Source organism: Podarcis erhardii, assembly GCF_964252035.2.
Source record: "Podarcis erhardii genome assembly, chromosome: 9".
In the NCBI taxonomy this organism is placed as follows: Eukaryota; Metazoa; Chordata; class Lepidosauria; order Squamata; family Lacertidae; genus Podarcis; species Podarcis erhardii.
In genome coordinates, this window is record NC_138512.1 from 42,406,091 (window position 1) to 42,427,405 (window position 21,315).

Below are 21,315 nucleotides of genomic sequence, written 5' to 3' on the forward strand. Positions count from 1 at the left end.
AAACTCTCAAAGTATTTATTTAGCTAAAATTATTTTCATAATATCACGGACCTAGATCAGCAAACCTCCTTTTAAGGTAGTTATCATTTCATGTGAATGCAATAATTCACTTTATTTTATTCATTCTAAATGAACATGGAACTGCCTTCAGTTGTTTCTTTGCTATTTTAAATATCCCAAGTGTATTGTTAATAGCTAAACAACTTCCTTATGAAAACTCTGAATTCCAGAGCAACCACCCACATCTATTTTGTTTCAGTGGCTTTTGATAATCTTCTTTTTCAGTTCCCAATACTTCCCGATGCTTCAAGATTCAGGGAGGTTTATATGCCGTCTTTGAACACCACAAAATTGCTAACAGTGATTAAAGATATCAAGTAAATTAATATTTAGCAACATCATTATGACAAACTGACATGACATGGGATACAAGATCTCAAGCCTGACATGCTATCGTAACTCCTAATAGACAGCCTGTTAAAACAGAGCCATACAGGTGGCAAGGATTTGACAGCAGCATATAATATAATAGTGCTTTGCCATTCACATAATGTCTGGGGTAATGAAATGAATTCACTTGCTGGCTTCCTCTAGTTTTCTCTGCCAAAGAACACTGTGTTATCAGCACAGATGGAGCATGCATGGTTCTGGAGAGGAGCCTGTTGCAAACTAGCTTCTCTGAATATCAATGAATCCTTGAGATCAGACCCATGCTGCTGTGAGGTGACAGGTCTGGGAGACTCAGAAAACTGAAATAATACCAGTGGTCTCATCTGACTGCATGTATTGTCAAGCGCTCTGGACAAGAAGTCTGGAAATAACGCAGTTTTGACTGCTGTGGTGGGGTTAGATGATAGGCAGGTGAAGAATTTTATCTAAATACCCATACCTTGGGGAAGGTGATGAGGTACAGCCAGAATTGTGGGTTGGGATAAAGAGAAAGTTAAAACTTCACAAAAAATGGTACTAGGAGAAAACTTCTTACAGGATCACTACCAATCAAAATAATAAAGGATATTAACATATAAGGTGTGCACTTAATAGATGTGCAACAATATTGAGCTAGGAAATTTAATCTGAAATAATTCATTCATTTACTCTCAACTATAGTCAATCTTCTATCAAGCCTTATATCACCTTTCCTCTGGATATGAAGCTACAAGCTCCTTTGATCTACTTTAAGAATTAGTTTATGTGCCATCTATGATTTCTCCAAAACAGTATCCTAAACATATTAGGGACCAAGATTCTAGAAACCGAAATGCTATTCACTTAAATCCTTCTGTAAGTTTTTATCCAGTACAAATGGGCTGAGTATGGCATGGTAGAAGAGGATAGAAAAAGTGGATATAAAAATAAGAGGCATACCCATCAACAAATTCAGAAGTCTCTGGACCCTTGAACTCACCCCCACAACTCTGTACAGTCCTTGGTCATTTATACCTGGTGGGGATACAAAAGCATAACCCGAAGGCATTATAAAGGTAAGCTTTGAAACGTCTCCTGAACAATCAATCTCAAAACTGCATTCATTATCATAACGTCTATAAAAAGGATGCAAGACACCTAGGAAAGATAAGGTAAGTGGGAAACATGCTTTAGACTTATTATATTTATTTACACAACTATTGAGAATTAATTTTTTCATCTGGAGTAAGAGGAATGCACACCTTAATTTAAAAGTCCTGAAAAGACACTGAGATTTCATTTCATGGATATGGTAAGTTGAGGGACTGTGGCAGCTTTGGAGTCTCTAAATAGGAACATCACTCATACACATGCATCACTGAAAACATTTTCATATGTTCAACACCTTTCTCTCTGGATGGTCTAGGCTATAATGTACGGGTAATTTGTCCTCAGTTACAGCACACAGCAAAATAACCAATTCAGAGAAAGCTCCTAAGAACAAGACAGTGGTAAACAATTGGCAGGCTTTGGGTCAGATTTGGCTCACTGTTCACCAACTGCTAACACCACATTGTTTCCTATCACATGGCTAAAGATATAACATACCAGCTCTCTCTCAACACCTATTCCAAATCTGCCACCAGCTGAGAGGGACTTCCGGGTTGACGCGATCGGATTAATGGCGGATTCCCTCCGAGCTCCGGGGGGAATCGGCTCTGCTGAGAACGGGTCTTGCCGCGCCGGCGACGCGGGGACCCTTAGAAACCACAGGTGCGGATACCTGTGGACTTGGTGACTCGGTGGGCACCTTAAGCGCCCTCCTCGACAGTCAGAGAGCCTTTTTAAAGGCTGCGGAGAAGGTACGAGGAGTGGCGTGGTGCTGAGAGTAGACCGCTACCTCAGTGGAGTGAAGCCGCAAGCCATTGCCGGAGAGCGTCAACTTTCTTCCTGACATTTGGACCGAAAGTAAACACCCCGTGAGTAAAGGAAATTCGAACTTTAAAAGAAATTTTATTCCTAATCTGGCGACTGGGGGGGATGTGCTAAAGGGAAGTCCGCACCCCCCCTCATACAGACAATTTAAAGCAAGGAGCGAAAGCCTAAGATCAGAGAGAAATAATCTCGTGTCTTTTGGAGATTGACAGAGATTTTATCAATTTACGTGAATAAGTCGGTTTTTTTCCCTAAGCTGTGCTGGAGGAAAGAGGAGAGTTTCAGAAAATTTCTGCGTACCCCCCCCCCCGAACCCGGGAGTACCCTGTATCAGCCTAGCGCGAAAGAACAGGGTTTTGACAGCTGTCAAGTGAGCTGTCAAACGGCAGGACTAAGAGAACTGTATTATTTTATATCTCTTGGATTTACAAAGTGTTATATTCAACTAGAAGTGGTTGGAAACAAAGTAAACAACGAGCTAAAAAGACTGTTGGTTTAGAACTTTAACAATGGCAATCCCTCTAGAGGGGACTGGAGACATTACAATGACTGCAGAAGGAAAACTACTAGCAGAAATAGAAAGAGCCTTCTTTCTCGTGGGAACTTTACAAGAGCAAGCTATGATTATGGATAAACAGTTGATGACCTTGATCTCTAAGACAAGTAATCCTGCTGATGGAAGGAAGGAATTGACTCTGGAAGATTCTGCAGCTGAACCAGAAAAGATATCTTTGGAGTTGGAGGAAAAACAGGTCGAAGGGGAGAAAGTACAGATGTTAAATTTCTTACAGGACTCCTTGCAGCCAAGGAACAGAGAAGCCCTTTGGATTACAAGTCATGGAGAGAGAAAAGCAAGGGAGGAAGCCGCTGGACACAATAAAATATGGGAAGTTAAAAAAATAAAGAAATATAACTGGGGCTTCCTCCTCTTTTCTGGATTTGATGACTTGGGACTTTGGGGACCTTTGGCAGAACCTTGGCACCAAGTCCTTCTAACTAGGATTGATCTGAGAAAGGATGAAGAGACCTCCCGAGACTTGAAGACCAATAAAATGGATTACCAACAGAACAGGCAGGGAGAGACTGAAATAGACTTAAAGGCCTCCGACGTGAGAAATCCGGGCTAGAGATCTTAGAAGAGGACAGTTATTTTGGAAGGGACAGATACCTGGGCAGGGAGGGAAGGGGAAAAGTAGAATCTAAAATTTTAGGATTTTTGGGTTTTTTTTTTCTTTATAAAGTTGATTCATATTTTAATATAAAAAAAGGGTAATTTTTGGTATAAGAATCTTGATTGATCTTAGAATAAGGATCTAATGTATATAAGTAAAGGATTATTGAATTGGGCCTAACAAAAAGAATTAAATCTAAACATAATAAGAATAGGATTGGGGAAGGAAATAAGAACTTGCTGAATTTAATATGGAAATTGGGATGTATGGGGGGGGAGTCAGGGAAAGAGGGTTATGAAAGTAAGGATATGAAATCATTTGTATGTCTCTGTGTGTGTTGTTATAAAATGTGAAAATCCAATAAAAAATTTTTTTTTTAAAAAAAGAAAACACAGAGAGGTGGAAAAAAAAACCAAAACAAATCTGCCACCAGCTGAGTTGGAATTCTCAACCACAAACCAGGTGACAAAAGGAAAATGGGGGAAGATTCGAGAAGGAAAGAGAAGGATACCAGTAGCAAGGAAACAGGCATCTCTTAACTATAAAGTGCCTACTTTAACAGAAAATAGTAATTTCTGTGGGATTTGTCTTCCTGTCACTTCAGTACTAACAAAACTAGTGGCAAACCGACCACCCATATATGAATAAAAAGCCTGAGGCATGTGTAAATATTCATCTACAAGTACGTCTGATGCCTTCGTGAAAATTATTATGCAACACAAAGCCCAGAAGGATCTGACTGGAAGTACTTTTAACTATGTGGATACATTCTGAAGACAAAGTAGGATCAAACCACATTTTCCCCCATTAAACCTTGTTTTATCACTGATATGATTGGGTGTAGCAAAACCACAATAACCACTTTTCAATCAGTAGAAAATCAATCAATCAATCAATCAATCAATCAATCTCACTCACTCACTCACGCTCTTTCTCTCTCTCTCTCTCTCTCTCTCTCTCACACACACACACACACACGATACTTTGTACAAGTACCTGTATAATTTACATCATCACATTCCTCTTCCTAGTATATCCAGCATGAACTGCCCAAAGAACCAAGCAGGACTGAGTAATGGAACAATTGCAATTTCTATGCAGCAATTGTGAATAGCCTTCTCTGTAGTCCAGAGACGGAAACTGGAAATCTAGGCTATTTGTACTTTCAAGATGTTTTTGTACGTATTCTTGATCACTGTCAGACTCTGATTTTGTTAATCAATGTTACTTATGCAAAGATCTGAGCATCACCATCTAGGGGAATGGAGTTATCACAGTGCAGGGCAGTATCATACAAGCCCTACCATCTCCATTCCTAAGGCTGCATTTTATAGATGAACTCTTGAAACTGTTTGTCACTTGGTACACATATGCTCATCAACATACCTTTGTCAAATGCACCAAATCCACATAGCTATGACTTCCAAAGTAAAGTCTACAAGATGTCATAGCCCAGAAACCTGGACAGAATTTTGGTTACATTGCAGAATGCTTGCTCTCCTTCCTCTTAGTGCTATTAGCTTCATAAAACAGGATCCCCAAGCCCATGACTGGCTCATGAGCCCTCAGTAGTGTGCATACAGCTCCTGTCATAAATCCAAGTGATAATGAAACCACAAAGCAGAACTTGAGATTTAATCACAATTTTGATGGCATTACATAGTGTAAATCAGGGGTGAGGGATCTTTGACTGTCCAGATGTTGCTGAACTACAACTCCCGCCAGCCCAGCAAGCATGGCCAATGGCCAGGAATGATGGGAGTTGTCTGAAGGAACCTTCTACCACCTTTGGTGGACCTGCCCAAAGATTAAAGCCTTTTGGGAAATGATCTATAATGAAATTAAGAAAGTCCTTAAGTGGACTTTTTCAAAGAAACCGGAGGCTTTTCTCTTGGGCATGGTTGGCCAATTGGTGCCAAGGAAGGATAGGACATTCTTTATGTATGCAACTACAGCAGCAAGAATTCTTTTGGCAAAGTATTGGAAGATGCAAGAACTACCTACTCTGGAAGAATGGCAGACAAAGGTGACAGAATTCATGGGATTGGCAGAGATGACCGGCAGAATCCGCGACCAGGGGAGAGAGACAGTGGAAGAGGACTGGAAGAAATTCAAAATATATCTCAAAGACTCTTGTAAAATTGAGGATCGTTAAGATGTCAAGGGGTATGAATTAGAGAATTACAGCTGTAAACAATAATTTTAAGTAAATCTAAAGAGAATTAATAAGGAAATTGATCAAAGGGTTGCTAAAGAATTGTGAAATAAGGATGCAGGGAAAGGGAGGTAAGGGGAAGTCATGTTTTATATGTTTTTGTTCTGTGTTCTGTTTGTTTTGTTTTTGTTGTGATGTGTCAGAAAACCTAATAAAAATTATTTAAAAAAAAAAAAAAAGGAATGATGGGAGTTGTAGCTCAGCAATAGCATGTTGCCCATAGGTTCTGCACGCCTGGTGTAAACAGTTAGGAAAGTGTAATTCTTCAACTAAGATCTCAAGGGCAGTTTAGAATTTAATAAAATAAAGGATGGAAACCATGAGATAAAGGAAGATATTTCACTTTTTCATGTCATTTGCAACCCAAAACTTTTTTTAATGCGTAAGGGAAAGTTAGCTGCTGATACAGAGCTTGCTACATCACTAGGTTTAATGCTACAAAACTGCACAGTAAGAATCTCAAAGAGCTGAAAACATTCTTGACAACCAATTCAGCTTATTGTTTGTGTACGTCTCAAAAGTTGCAGCTCTGATTGTGTATTGATTTTCTGAGTTGCTAACATTACAGACATTAAGAACAAAGTATGCTGACTCAAGAAACTTGTGACTTCAGTGGATACCACAATAAGGATCCAGGCCAAGCCTCAAGAACGATATGAACATACACTACTATAGAACCATATCACAACAGTCATACTGAATGCTCTAAATAGGTAACTATATAATTGGTTAGATGGCTGCCCCTCAACCATTAATTACAATAGGTAAGACATAATAACGAATGATAAAAATTTTTTTGAAAAAATATACATGATTTTGTTGTTGTTGTTTAGTTGTTTAGTCATGTCCGACTCTTCGTGACCCCATGGACCAGAGCATGCCACGCACTCCTGTCTTCCACTGCCTCCCACAGTTTGGTCAGACTCATGTTTGTAGCTTCGAGAACACTGTCCAACCATCTCGTCCTCTGTTGTCCTCTTCTCCTTGTGCCCTCAATCTTTCCCAACATCAGGGTCTTTTCCAGGGAGTCTTCTCTTCTCATGAGGTGGCCAAAATATTGGAGCCTCAGCTTCAGGATCTGTCCTTCCAGTGAGCACTCAGGGCTGATTTCCTTCAGAATGGAGAGGTTTGATCTTCTTGCAGTCCATGGGACTCTCAAGAGTCTCCTCCAGCACCATAATTCAAAAGCATCAATTCTTCGGCGATCAGCCTTCTTTATGGTCCAGCTCTCACTTCCATACATCAGTACTGGGAAAACCATAGCTTTAACTATACGGACCTTTGTCAGCAAGGTGATGTCTCTGCTTTTTAAGATGCTGTCTAGGTTTGGCATTGCTTTTCTCCCAAGAAGCAAGTGTATTTTAATTCTGTGACTGCTGTCACCATCTGCAGTGATCATGGAGCCCAAGAAATTAAAATCTCTCACTGCCTCCATTTCTTCCCCTTCTATGTGTTCGGAGGTGATGGAACCAGTGGCCATGATCTTTATTTTTATTTTTTTTGAGCTTCAGACCATATTTTGTGCTCCCCTCTTTCACCCTCATTAAAAGGTTCTTTAATTCTTCCTTATTACCTGGCACAATAATTTGGTACTGTCTGAAAACCCAATACATTTTCTAAGAGTATCTGATGGCAGCTATTAAATATCTTCCCTAATATGCTGAATATTAAAACCAAACACAGGAACAGATGAAGGACTTTCCCAACATATTTTTCTTTGACTATAGCAGCTGAAAAATCCACCAAAACTGCATGAAGGGCCATGTTAATTGGTGGGGTGGGGGGATTTTAAAACCCTTTCTTACCATACTATAGCCCAATAGAAATGGTCCCAAGATCATTGGCTGGTGGTATAGAAGGCAGGTACACTACGTGTACATATCTTGTAGCAGCTGGGGGGGGGTGATTTCCATTGAGAAACAGTATGGGGGGATTAATCCCCACAAGCACCACACTCCGAGTCAAATTCTGTCCCTTCCCACCCTACTCCCACCCACTTACCTAAAGGAAAAGGCATTGGGAGAATCTATCATATCTATTCCAGCAATAAAAGAACCTTAATCACAAGGTAACTTATTTTCAAAAAATTGGGGATGCTGTAAGAACCAATTGCTGACTTTATCTCAGGCAGAAATCTTAGTAGGAAACTTAGTATAAAAGACAGCACATTTTTTGTTCAGCTACTAGTAGCATTATTTGGAAACAGGGTATTTCTAACATTGAGAAAACAAATCCATGGCCATTGATGCAACTGTACAAGTCTCCTTGAAGGTTGTATAATACAGAGTAGGGTCAGTAGCACTCTTTTTTCCATCTTCAAGACCACACTTGCAACTTGTAGGAGTTATCACTTTCTTCTTTTTTAATCCAGTCTTTACGTATGATGAAAACCTCCACCTAATAAATTTCTGTTTCAGACTGCTGTTAAATGTGACAATCCTTACCATTTATTTGGTGGACTCCGCTGTAAATTCTCCTCCCTAACAGATATGCTTGAGGTCTTTTATTATCTTGTATCTCCCAAGCACCACTGGCAACTTTGAGGCAAAAGGCTTACATATGAATATTCTAATATTTATTTAGAGGATCAAAAACAACATTCCACTGATACCACAGCAAACCTGTAGTATATTTAATTTTTTTTAAGAGCATTAGTTTGTGACAGTAAAGTTAAATATACTACAAGCACATTTTGAAGATCAAAATGTTTATGTGACTGGCATCCACAGTACTCCTACAAAACTATTCTTTAAGGTTTTTATGATTCATTGCATAAAAGATTACCTATCTGCTGGATAAATCACGTTTTTTCTACATCGGGAACTTTCCCCCCAGTTTCTCACCAATGAAGCAGATATACATTTGCTACAGAAATACAAAGAACGACAGCTTACTGCTGCCCTCTATCTTCACAAAATGCATACTAGATGTTTTTCAGAGAAAGTTAATTCTAAAGGAGGAGGAAAAAATGTACACCAAACATATAAAATATATAATGAATGTGGATACAGGTAAGACTGAGCTGCATAAACAGTGTCTTTTACCACTGCCATTATTCCCTACGTAAAAACATAACAGAAATCAGTATAGAATTCTTATGAAGCTGTTCTGTGTTAGATGCTTAAGGGCAAGTGATAGTTGTGTCCTACAGATGTTAAGCCACATCACGCTATATACTAGATCAATGGTTACTGAAGCTCCCCCCGCCCCCTTGAAAATTGACCTGGATAAGTTACTGGAAAATCCAAATAAGAGGAATTAAACTGTCTAACTATTCATGCCCTTATAGTATTTCAAAGGGTCAGAAGATACTGCAGCCTCATGAAGGGAAGGTGATGAGATATACAGTGCATGTCAAAAAGTAAAGTTAAATAAATGAATCTCACATTGATTCACTGGGCCCCAAGTTAAGACTAGGTATCTGAAATATTTAATGCCGATCTCAAATTGACTTAATACTTTTTAATTATACCTGGCTCTTATAATTGAATTCAAGTTAATGCTTGCTTCTGCAGTTTAAGAGAAATGTTTAAGTAAGAAGGTCTGATCCACATAATCTAAAAAATGCAGGATTAACACTTTAAAATTATCCTGCTGTTGCCCAAAGAGCTGCCTGGTTAGGCTTGTCAACTCAATATTCCATTAGGTATGTAGAAATCCTATTTAGTGCTTCTATCCCATCTTCAAATGTAAATTGGTGGTACATTGAGAAGAGCTATGGCAAAGTAGAATGACAGTAAAGCCACATGAAATGTTAGTTTAACTAAGCCCAAAATAAATATTAAGTTTTCTGATGCATGATCCCAAGTAACAGAGACCGCTATCTGCATCCCCTCCCAGTGGATTTCAAGAGTGAATCTCCAGGTTGCAATCTGGCAACCATAATCAGAATATATGCAGACACAACCACACACACACACACACACACACACACATTATATTCCATCACAACAAAGCTGCTACATCTGGGAATAAAACCTTAGGTTTCTAAGTTTGGAGCCAGTGCATGGTTCTTGTAAGGACTATTCCATGGTATATGTATACTGTGATCCATTAAGACAAATGCTGTAAAACTCACACCCATTCCCCCCAAAATGTATTGTCATTTGTCTTCTAGCACTGTTGCGCGGAAATGTCCTTTCCCTCTCGTAATACCGAAATCCCTATTAAAGCTCTGACGACCACTCTCTGCCTCTAAGTTCAACCAATAAACCTTCATGAAACGCAACCTTGAACTGAGTTTGTCATTACCTCTTGTTTCAACAGCACTTATGCATCTTCTCAGAATTGTGAAGCCAAGCTTATCCAACTGTGCACCTAGAAGGAGAAACAGTTTGAAAATATCTCAGGTCTATAGTACACTTCCCTTACAACAATATAAAGACTAACAATGGGAAGAAATGCAAAATTAAGCCTACTCAAACTTACAACTGTTGCTTCTTCAAAAGCAAGGTTATTTTTAACAAAATTACAACTGAAGACAAGTACTTACTTCCTTCTCTTTTTATGTTAGCCCTGTTCAAATTGAGAAACACCTGGCAAAGAGAGACAGAAGAAATATATGTACACTCAAATGCAGCTTTTTGGGGGGAGGGGAGAAAAAATAATCAATATCTTCCCTGCTAAACAGGGGAAGTGGGCTGTTCCATCATAGCCAACAAAAGATTATGGTGCTTCAGTACTGGAAGTTAAGGATCAGACAACCCAGCACTTGTAGTCCATGCTGGCCTGATTCACATGTCAAATTAAACCAGTGGTTCTCATACTTTCAGAATAAAATTTTGCTCACACGACACTTATTTCCCCCCCGATAAGAAATACATTGGAAAACAAAAAGAAACAACATCTAGCAGTGCTTAATTTAAAACATAGAACATAACTATTTTCTAATACGATCAAGAGTGTATAAAACAATGCAGCTACATAAGAAACATAAATCATTCCCAAAAATTTAATACTAATTGTCCTTGAAACTTTCTGACACAGTTGCCATCCTCTCCTGCGACATCAGTGTGGCATGCCACACCCTTTAAGAACCACTGCATTAACCATAGTTTAAAAAAACAAACAAACTATGGCTTAAGGTTACTGGAGTACACCACTGAGAAGTTCAAACTCCATTCCTTCCCCAGTCCTGCTGCTACTTCCTCACCAGGGAACAGGACAAAGTCTGGCTTGCTGTGATTCCAAACCTGAGCTTGTGGTTTGTTTGCAGAGAAACAAAGCACAAATCCAGGTTTGGACATCATGATCAGCCAGATTCTGTCTTGTCTGTGAATTCACATTAAACCACAGCTTCATTTTAACATGATGTGCAAATCAGGTTGCCGTGACAATGCTCAACCTACATTAACAGCATAAAGAAACAGGAGGTTGGTCTATGTAGTAATATTTTGCCATCACAACAACAACAAAATAATAGTTTTCTTCTTACAGCTTCTTTTCCATCTAAGGCTTCGAACCACTGGTTTCTGTCCTCTTCTGAGAATGCTTGCATGGTAACAGGCATACCAGGTCTACCAAAGCACAAATGAAGGTAAATAATTAATTTTTTAAATCTCTAATGAACATTAATAATCCTGCCCAAATTATTATCATAGGCACTCTACAAAATCAATATGGGCATGTTTGAAACCAACAAATATCCTTGAAGTTGGCATGTAATACAGTCCACTATAACCCTTACTTTAAAAGAAGTATTAAAGAGAAGATACAGTATTCAAACCAAAAAGGATGGGGGAACAGGCAGGACAATAGATCATAAAATTGTTATGCAGTATTATTTCTAGTTGCATTAGTGTTAGGGTCTATGTGGATCAGGTTCACAAGAAAGAATCTACCTGTTTTACTTGTTTAAATTTAGTCCCAAAAGTGCTTAAGATCAAATGAGCAGCCTTTGATCACATTTTACACAAACTTATTCGAAATCCTGGACTTCATTTTTACGCTGCTACAACGAACATAGGGCTGCCTTTACAGGCTATCTGGAAACAACTGTTAGTGCAAAATACTGCAACACAGTTGGTTATTAAGTAGGACTAGACATAGAACACAACTTTAGTTCTTAGAGAGTTACAGTAGGCTTCCTGACCATTTTGGAATGCAGTTCATAATTATGGTTCTGATCTTTAAACAGCTCAGGATCTAGTTACTTGAAGGACTGCTTCTTCCTGCATAAATGTAATCTGCACATTAAGATCAGACTTGTTGGGCCTTGCTCTTAGATCTTGCCCATGAACTGGATGGTGACTGCTTTAAGGGCCTCCTCTGTTGGAGTACCCCATTTTTTGAATTGCACCATTTTGGGTGTTGTTGTTTTTTACTAGCCCAGGCCTTTTTCAGTGTTTGTTGTAGTGACATGGTTTTGTGCTGGCATTTTATTTTATGGCTGGGTGATGCAGCTACATGTTTTATTGTGATTTTATAGCTTACTTGCTAAAGAGCAGCCTATAAACTTTCTAAATAAATATGTAAGTTGCTACAAGGTGAACCGGGTGAAAAGGTGAGCAGGCATCCAGGAGTGGCATGATTTAAACTTGTTTGGTGTTATGGTTCAAGTAAGTCTTTTTCACAGAGATTCCTCGCTCGGATTCACAAACCCAAAACACAAATACACAAAAACTGGAATAAATGAATTCGGCTGTCCTTTACTGTCATAAAACTGATATGTCTATTTAGGGAGTGGGGAGGCATTGAGGGCTTCATGCCAGCACTAAGTATGGTCAAAGCAAGTAGGTCGAACGTTTTGGCTCCCGAACGACCGAAAACTGGAAGTGACTGTTCCAGTTTTTGAATGTTCTTTTGGAAACCGAACGTCCAACGGGGCTTCAGCGGCTTCTGATTGGGAGCTTTCTACAGCCAATCAGAAGCTGCACTTTGGAAGTCGAATGGATTTCCGGAACAGATTCTTTTTGAGGTATGACTGTATACCCAAAGTTGCCATAGGCACCTTGCGCTCACTGCTACACAAGACACATGTGTCTCTTGTTCACACAAAAACAAATACGCAAAAGGTGCCTCCCATCCCACTCCCTCAGCTTTGTCTTGTTCATGAACAGGGGTGATATCGTTATCTCCAGTCACACTGGGGTTTGCAGAGAGGTTGAAACCCCTTTGCCCAGCTCAGCATGAAAAATGGGAATCAACACCAGGTCATTAAAGAAAGAAATATGCCATCAAATTGCTGACAATCTTATGGACCGTGAAAAATTGCTTGAAGGCTAGAAATGCTCACAGGACAGCTATCATTTTTTCCTAGTTGGTAGCCATAACTTCCCTATTTTACTTCTGTGCATTTGAAAAACTTGAGATTAATTGCATTATATGGGAACATAATATTAACATTTACCTGACCAACTTACCGATCTAGTGCTTCCATGTCAAAACAGAACCGCCTATCTATAGTATCAGTGTTCCTTTTGGTACAGTACTTAAGGAGAAGGACTTCCAGCTCACCCTGAAAACATTTCATTATATGAAACCTTTAATATAGGAGGCATTATTAAAAATGTAAAGAAAAATCATAAATCAGGTAGCATGTGTTTATTTAATATTGCAATTTCTAGATTCTGATGTGCACAGAAATTTACTTATTCTTGTCATTCAGTTTCCTCATGTAAGTCTTCTTCAGTATCGACGACCTCTTGGACTCAAACATGCTTTACACACACACACAAAATGCACTATCAGGTGAACCTCCAACTTGGGTTGTCTGCAAGTATATCACAGTTGGGTAACACTTTTTAGGCCAAGGGCTGCATTCTCTTTTTAGTGTTTTACCCAGAGGCAAATGCAAGTGTTGATGGGCCAATTAGAGTTGCAATCAGGCAAACACACTTGGGTACAGAATAGGACTGTCGAGGGGTATGGCCTGGAGACAGTTTTGAGGATCAGATAAGAGTCCTACCTAGAGGGCCACAATTGGCCCCCAGCCTGGGATCCCCTACCCTGAGCAGATGTGAGGGTGATCTAGCTGACACATCTGTCACCCTACCCTGAGCTATGGAATGAGAATGAGAGAGGGGCATCTTCAGAAGTTTCTTACAAGTACTGTAAGCCTTTGGAATACTAGGCACAGAAAGAAAGACTGTTGCTGTCAGAAGGCCATGGAGAGTCACATGGTTGTACCCAACAAAGTTGTTTCATTAATGAAAGGACTTATCCTCCCTTATGCACTGATAGATCTTTTCTGGGGATCCTCCTAATCCTTTAGAGCTGGCGTGGAGGGGGCATGAAGAGTGAAGAGGCAGGGAAAATTCTGTTATATAATTTTTGCAAGTTCATTGGATACAACCCATGGAGTTTGCATCTGGTCACAGTCTTAAGGTGGTACAAGGCACAAGGTAGTAGACATTCAAATGAGGCTCTACTAAGTGATATGCCAGGTGTGCTTGGTTTACGGTTTCAAATATGGGGGAAATCAACCACTGTATGTTCTTTCTTCCCAGCAGCCCTAAGTACAACCTGATGCCTGCAGACCCTGATTTGATTGTCTGCTACTCCTATCATTACCACACATGGTGTCTTAAGACTGTGACCAGATGCAGACTCCATAGCTTCACCAGAAGACAACTTTTTCCTTTCCCTCTACCCTGTTTACTATCTAGCCTGATGAAGAGTTCTGTAGAACTCAAAAGCTTTCAAAATATTTCATGATATTTTGGCTGGCCTATGAACATATTGCCCTAATCTGAATTTTTGAATTTGTTGAAAGGTTCCAGATATTAGACACAGAAAGCGTACAAAATAAAGTAAACATGAAGCTACTAAAAAACTTTTCAGATGAATGTACTTTTTTGCTAGTTATTCTCAAACTAAACTTTAATCCCTTTGGCATTAATGCAATATTGCAGATAAAATAAGAACATTTTGGGATAGCATCTCCTCTGCTCTTTACAACCCAACCCTAGAACTTTTCCAGAATTCTTATCATTTCATTATTATACCTTACTATACTTAAAACAAAAAATGTCAACTACACAGAGAAGAACTATAAAGCATGCCTTATCTCTCATACTCTCATTTAGATACAGGGCACAAAGTACAATGAAATGTACTCACAATCTTTCCTCCTGACCTGTGCTCAAAGGGTATCATTGTAAACTTCTTAGTGTCCTTCTTGTACATGCAGTAATGTTTTACCCAGCTGGACCCAAATGGTGCAGGTCCTTCAACAAAACAGAAATGCTCAGCTTTAGAAGTATTTAAACATACATACTTTTTCCATTTACATACATTTCTGCTCTGAATCTATTTTACAAACTTTTGTACTGAAAAGATCTCTGCAAAATCTTACGAGTTATCCTTCACCCATCTGCTTTTAGAGAAGGGAATGAATAAAAACAAAGAAAAATAGTGAGAAGTAAGAATAGGAGATCTGGAGAAATGTGGGCAGAGACTTATAAATGTGGGAGTGTTTCTAAAGGGATTGCAGTGGGCTGCAGTGGTAAAAAGGAAACACTCTGTGTGATCGTTTGGTTGGATCCCAAGGGTACCCTTTCACATATGGAAGGCATCTTCCACTCCCAAAGGGCACTGTTATGTACTGAAGTTCTCACCCTGGGCCAGCAGGGGGATACTGTAGATAGTTCAGGTCCACATATGCAAATAAGGGATCGAAAGTGACGTTCAGTGATTGGATAGTTACATAAAGTTGTTACAGTTACGTTGTACTGGCGCTCTATATAAACAGGCAGGCTGAACCCTTCAGTTCAGTTCTGTTCTGGCCTGTGAATAAACAAGAGCTGTTTGAAGAATCGCTGTGCGGTCTGATATGTTCACCCACAACTTAACAGGCACTGTTCTACATGTTACAATAAAGCATTGCATGCAAAAATGCATGAGCTGCAGAACTCAAGGAGCTCATTTTTTTGCTCACAGTTCTCTGGCTACCCATTGTTCTGAAACCTAAACCTAAAACTAACATTCATAATTTTCTTAAATACATTCCCTGTTGCACCTTTGTGATTCCTATTTGCTTATTTATTTTTTTAAAAAACTTGCATTCAGCAATTTGATTTTTAAAAAATCACAGTGGTAGTATATACGGTTGGATCAGTACAATATGTTGTATGTGGGGCTACCTTTGAAAATGGTATGAAACTGCCAATTGTTCAAAACAAGGCAGCAAGTTTGCTACCAGGAACTGGACTGTATGATCATATTATACCCAAGCATTGTCACCTGCACTGATCTAACTATTTCAGTATTTGTTCAAAGTGCTCAACAGCAAAACTTATGGCAACTTCTTATAGCATATTACAGCTCTTAAATTACAAAGGACAAAGAGATAGCATGGAAAACCTACAGAATTAAAATAAGAAATGTGTGCACAAAACTATATTAACTTTACTCCTGACTGTTGTGGATCCTAAGGAACTATAGGTGAACAGCTTGGGGGGGGGGGGGATCAGTAGTAACCTAAGGTAAAATCCCCAAATGCGAGCTGAGCATCAAAATGATTACAGTGGTGCCTCGCAAGATGAAATTAATCCGTTCCGCGAGTCTCTTCGTCTAGCGGTTTTTTCGTCTTGCGAAGCAAGCCCATTGACGGCTTAGCGGATTAGCGCTATTAGCGGCTTATCGGATAAGCAGATAAGCGGCTTAGCGGCTTAGAAAAGGGGGGGGAGGAAAAAACCCCCGCAGGAACTCGCAAGACATTTTCATCTTGCGAAGCAAGCCCATAGGAAATTCGTTTTGTGTTGCACCTCTAAAACGGAAAACCCTTTCGTCTAGCGGATTTTCCGTCTTGCGAGGCATTCGTCTTGCGGGGCACCACTGTACTATAGTTATCACTTGTTATTTGCATGCTATCCTTCATCAGATGATCTCAGGGTGAATAAAGTAAATTATTATTTATTGATAAGTTATAGTCACCTGTAACACTAAAAGGTCTTCAACTGACTTACAATGTATTTAATATTTACCATATTTTATCTAATCCATATGTAAAATCACAGCACACTTTAAAAAGCAAAATTACAACAATTACTAAACACCAGAGATTTCCCTCCCAAAGCCCAGACATACTTATCAACTGACAGAAAACAAAAGGCAATTCCAAATCCTTTCCCCTGAGCATCAAATGTATGGTCACCCTGAGCAACCTTCACAATTAGTTTCCAAAACCTCCCATCACAAAAGTAAGCAAATATCTTACTTTTCTCCTGCACATAAAGGTAGCCTTCCTTTGCAAATTGGTTTGCTCTTTTATGCTCCAGGGGATTTCGCTTGATTTTGTTCATGAGATCTTCGACTTCTGATCTTGTCCCTTCAAAACGATTTCTTGTCTATATAAGAGAAGGTTTTAGAAAAGGTTTTAACGAGTGAAAACGGTAAACGGAGTATCCCTATTTAAAAAACCAAAAGAGCCCGGATGATTAACATGCCTCTTGGGTGTCTGACATCCCTAAAAACTAATTGAAGGTTTCTATTGTTTTTTATGAGCAAGAGAAGATTTAAAATCAAAGCTACATAAAGCTTCAAGAAGAAAGTCTGGCAAAACAGCAGGTGGTGCCTAAAGACTCTGTTGGCTTGTTTCAAGGGGCAGGGGGAACAAATGATGGAATGATCAATAGCCCTTTCAGAAACTGATCCTCGTTGTTCATATAATATATGGTAGACCAGGCTTTCCTGGTCTTGGGTCCCCTAATGTTCGCCATCCCTGACCATTTAGGATGCGACGGCTGGGGCTGATAGGAGGTGGAATACAACAACATCTGGGGACCCACGGTTGAGAAAGGCAGTGTGCACAATTGGTAGCAGCTTTACCTACTACTAAGTCCCACTGGATCAAGCCCTTTATCCCAATAACATTATATTGGAATTTTGTTAAGTGCACACAGACATTTAGGGTTGGTAAAAACAAGTACAAACAAGTGGATTTATATTACATAAAGTTACGTTTTATTATAGTACATAATGAACGGATTGCCCTTGAAAAGGATGAAACCTATAGTTGTGGTTACTACCTTCAGCAAAGTCACCACAAACCATACAATACAGAGAACTGTCAAAAGTTCACATTTCAAATAATTCTGCATGCATGTTATAATATCATCATAGGAACGGTGTTTCCAGCCACCCCACCTTTTGTACTTGGAAGCCCTGTAAGAAGCTTCTGCAGGAAGAGGGGACTGTGAGCAACATCATGGTAGGGTTGTTTCTAGGACTGAAGTGAAACAGTGACACTCCCTTGTTATTTTTGCTATTGGATGCTGCATGTTGTTTAAGTAATCTTGTTCTATTTATAGTGACTTTTTAGAATCATAGAATCATAGAATAGAATCATAGAGTTGGAAGAGACCACAAGGGCCATCGAGTCCAACCCCCTGCCAAGCAGGAAACACCATCAGAGCACTCCTGACATATGGTTGTCAAGCCTCTGCTTAAAGACCTCCAAAGAAGGAGACTCTACCACACTCCTTGGCAGCAAATTCCACTGTCAAACAGCTCTTACTGTCAGGAAGTTCTTCCTAATGTTTAGGTGGAATCTTCTTTCTTGTAGTTTGGATCCATTGCTCCGTGTCCGCTTCTCTGGAGCAGCAGAAAACAACCTTTCTCCCTCCTCTATGTGACATCCTTTTATATATTTGAACATGGCTATCATATCACCCCTTAACCTCCTCTTCTCCAGGCTAAACATGCCCAGCTCCCTTAGCCGTTCCTCATAAGGCATCGTTTCCAGGCCTTTGACCATTTTGGTTGCCCTCCTCTGGACACGTTCCAGTTTGTCAGTGTCCTTCTTGAACTGTGGTGCCCAGAACTGGACACAGTACTCCAGGTGAGGTCTGTGTTGGGATTTGCAGGATACTGAATAAGTCTGCAGGCTTCAACAGGATGATGCAATACTCTGTGAAGTGCTGAGTCAGAGTGACTCAGCAGGAGTGTGATTAATGTGATTGGCTATCACCTGTTTTAAAATGGAAAGCCTGTTTAACAGTGGGTGTGGTTGCTGTGGTGGTTGTGCTGTAGTGTGGTGGTGCTGTGGTGGAGAGTATTCGTTTGTAAGTACTCTGTATGGACTGTTTCTTTTGTAAATACCTGTATATGCCTCACATTAAAAGACTGCACTGAGAAAAACCTGGGACTCTTAGCGTTTCTGCTGAAAGCGCCGCGTGGAATACGTGACAGTCTGACCAGAGCAGAATACAGTGGCACTATTACTTCCCTTGATCTAGATGCTATACTCCTATTGATGCAGCCCAGAATTGCATTGGCTTTTTTAGCTGCCGCGTCACACTGTTGGCTCATGTCAAGTTTGTGGTCAACCAAGACTCCTAGATCCTTTTCACATGTACTGCTCTCAAGCCAGGTGTCACCCATCTTGTATTTGTGCCTCTCATTTTTTTGCCCAAGTGCAATACTTTACATTTCTCCCTGTTAAAATTAATCTTGTTTGTTTTGGCCCAGTTCTCTAATCTGTCAAGGTCGTTTTGAAGTGTGATCCTGTCCTCTGGGGTGTTAGCCACCCCTCCCAGTTTGGTGTCATCTGCAAATTTGATCAGGATGCCCTTGAGTCCATCATCCAAGTCGTTGATAAAGATGTTGAATAAGACCGGGCCCAAGACAGAACCCTGTGGCACCCCACTAGTCACTCTTCTCCAGGATGAAGAGGAACCATTTTGTATGTTATTATATTTTTGCGTTGCTATGTTATTATGAAATTATTACTGTGTTATTGTTTTGACATGTTACTATGAAATTGTTTGTGTAGTGTTTGTTTGAAATGTATCATTCATTCTTTGCTGTAAGTCACTTTGAGCATGATTTTTGGGGAGAAAAGCAGCGTACAAATAAAATGAATGATTTTTTTTTTAAAAAAATAGTGTCTAAATGAGCAATTTTCATGTATACAGCATGTAAGTCAAGAGAGGAAATTATTTTTCACAAGTTCAGCATAAAATAGCTGAAAGAAACACTGAATCAGGTTACTGTACGGAGGCTTAACAAGTCATTCAGCCTTTTAGCCTGAAGATGGCATTGTATTCCCTAAAGCTTATTCGCCTCACTTTTCAGAAATACAAAAAAAAAAAAAAAAAAATAGCAATAGCATGGACAACTTGTGTGGAAGGACATTTAAACTAAATATAAAAAGCTTAAATTAAAAGAGTACCTTCACTTACATTCTGGATATTGATCTGCAGAGCCATTTTGTAGTGATTAAAATCTTTGGCAAGCTCATAACCCTGATGGTAGAAGGTGAACATTCCTTGAAAAAATGACAGGACCTGAAATACAAATAATAATTATTATTATTCCCAAATTCCTGGGAGTAAGTCCCAATGAATACAAGTTGAATAACTAATTATTAGTAGAATTCCACAGCATTGCACAGAGATATTTAAAATTAATGTCAAAATCCATACAGATATTCAATACTAATATTCAATACAACTAAATGTCCTGAGCAAGAAAAAACTCAAGAAGGAAACAGTACACAATAGTACAATTGTGGAAGACAGCCTCCTTAGCTTAAGCTGGTTTTTCCAAGCCTTAGCACCCATCAAATACATACTAACTCACTTCTTTATGTTAATAATTACACAACCAGCACTGTCCACAAAGCTGTGATAGTCACACAGAGATTACAACAGTGAGAAATATTGCCAGACAGAAGCACCTTAAACATGACTATGTGAATCTGTGAAGGAGAACTTATTTGGCCACATATTGGATGTATCAGATCAGCATGCAAATGAAAAAGAAAATGAGCTACACTGATGTAGAGAAAGCATGTGCAGGGCCTTGCACTGTTTAATCAGATTTCGTGTTTTGCTCTCTGCTACACCCATTACACTTCACTACATCCTAAAATTTATTTCACAAAGAATATTTTACACCACAGTACTTACAGGTTCTACAAATTCAAATTTCTTTCGTTCTTGTATCTCTTGTAGCTTACACACATATTCAAGTGACAGTTCATAAAAATGTTTTCGGTTTACCTCCACTTGGTAGTCTGCCTGGATAAAAAACAATGAAACAGTGCTTTAAAGAGTCACACATCCTATTCAGACTGATGCAAACTATATTCTGCACGGACCACCACAATCCAACACAGTTGAGTGCATGTAAGTTAACTGCTCAGTGGACTTAAGCACACCTGATTATGACCCAAGTATTTCAAATGACAAAAAGGACAAACTTCTACGCATGGCCCAGGATTCATTCCACAGTGTTCATTAGATTAGCCTGTGTATTGCAGTTTGAAGTGCTCATGCAGTTTAAAAACAAACAAACCCATATATGTAAACTAATAAGTGGATAGGTAAGCAGATAGGAAAATTATATTTACTTTCTCACTTAAGAGGGGAAACATCTTTGACAAGTTAATACAGGCATTACCTCCAATAACTGAGTTTCTTTCTTCTTAGCTGACATATTTAAATGCTTGTCTAGTAAACTGTAGTTCTTTTCTGTTTCTTTATCAAATTTCTTCTTTTCTTCCTGTAAGTATAATTTTAAAAGTACAAGAAAATTTAAACAGTGAAATACGACAACACATTTGCTTTTATCTTGTTATCCAACTATTTCATTATTTTAAGCAAAGCTAACCATTTATTTTTGCAACATGTCCATTGTTGT

The 21,315-nt window shown here is 39.2% G+C and overlaps 1 protein-coding gene across 2 annotated transcripts in view; it reads right to left on the minus strand.

Moving 5' to 3' along the window:
- The window catches only part of ARHGAP10 (Rho GTPase activating protein 10), a 107,221-nt gene that overhangs the window by 47,761 nt on the left and 38,145 nt on the right, over positions 1 to 21,315 (minus strand). For both annotated transcript variants that reach the window (XM_081875301.1, XM_081875302.1), the window contains exons 5-14: positions 21,076 to 21,177; positions 20,583 to 20,693; positions 19,854 to 19,958; positions 16,889 to 17,018; positions 14,791 to 14,897; positions 13,092 to 13,186; positions 11,165 to 11,246; positions 10,223 to 10,265; positions 9,982 to 10,047; positions 1,369 to 1,443 (exon numbers count right to left, since the gene is read on the minus strand). In XM_081875301.1, coding sequence (XP_081731427.1) covers positions 1,369 to 1,443; positions 9,982 to 10,047; positions 10,223 to 10,265; positions 11,165 to 11,246; positions 13,092 to 13,186; positions 14,791 to 14,897; positions 16,889 to 17,018; positions 19,854 to 19,958; positions 20,583 to 20,693; positions 21,076 to 21,177 — 916 coding nt within the window. The remainder of the gene's footprint in view (positions 1 to 1,368; positions 1,444 to 9,981; positions 10,048 to 10,222; positions 10,266 to 11,164; positions 11,247 to 13,091; positions 13,187 to 14,790; positions 14,898 to 16,888; positions 17,019 to 19,853; positions 19,959 to 20,582; positions 20,694 to 21,075; positions 21,178 to 21,315) is intronic.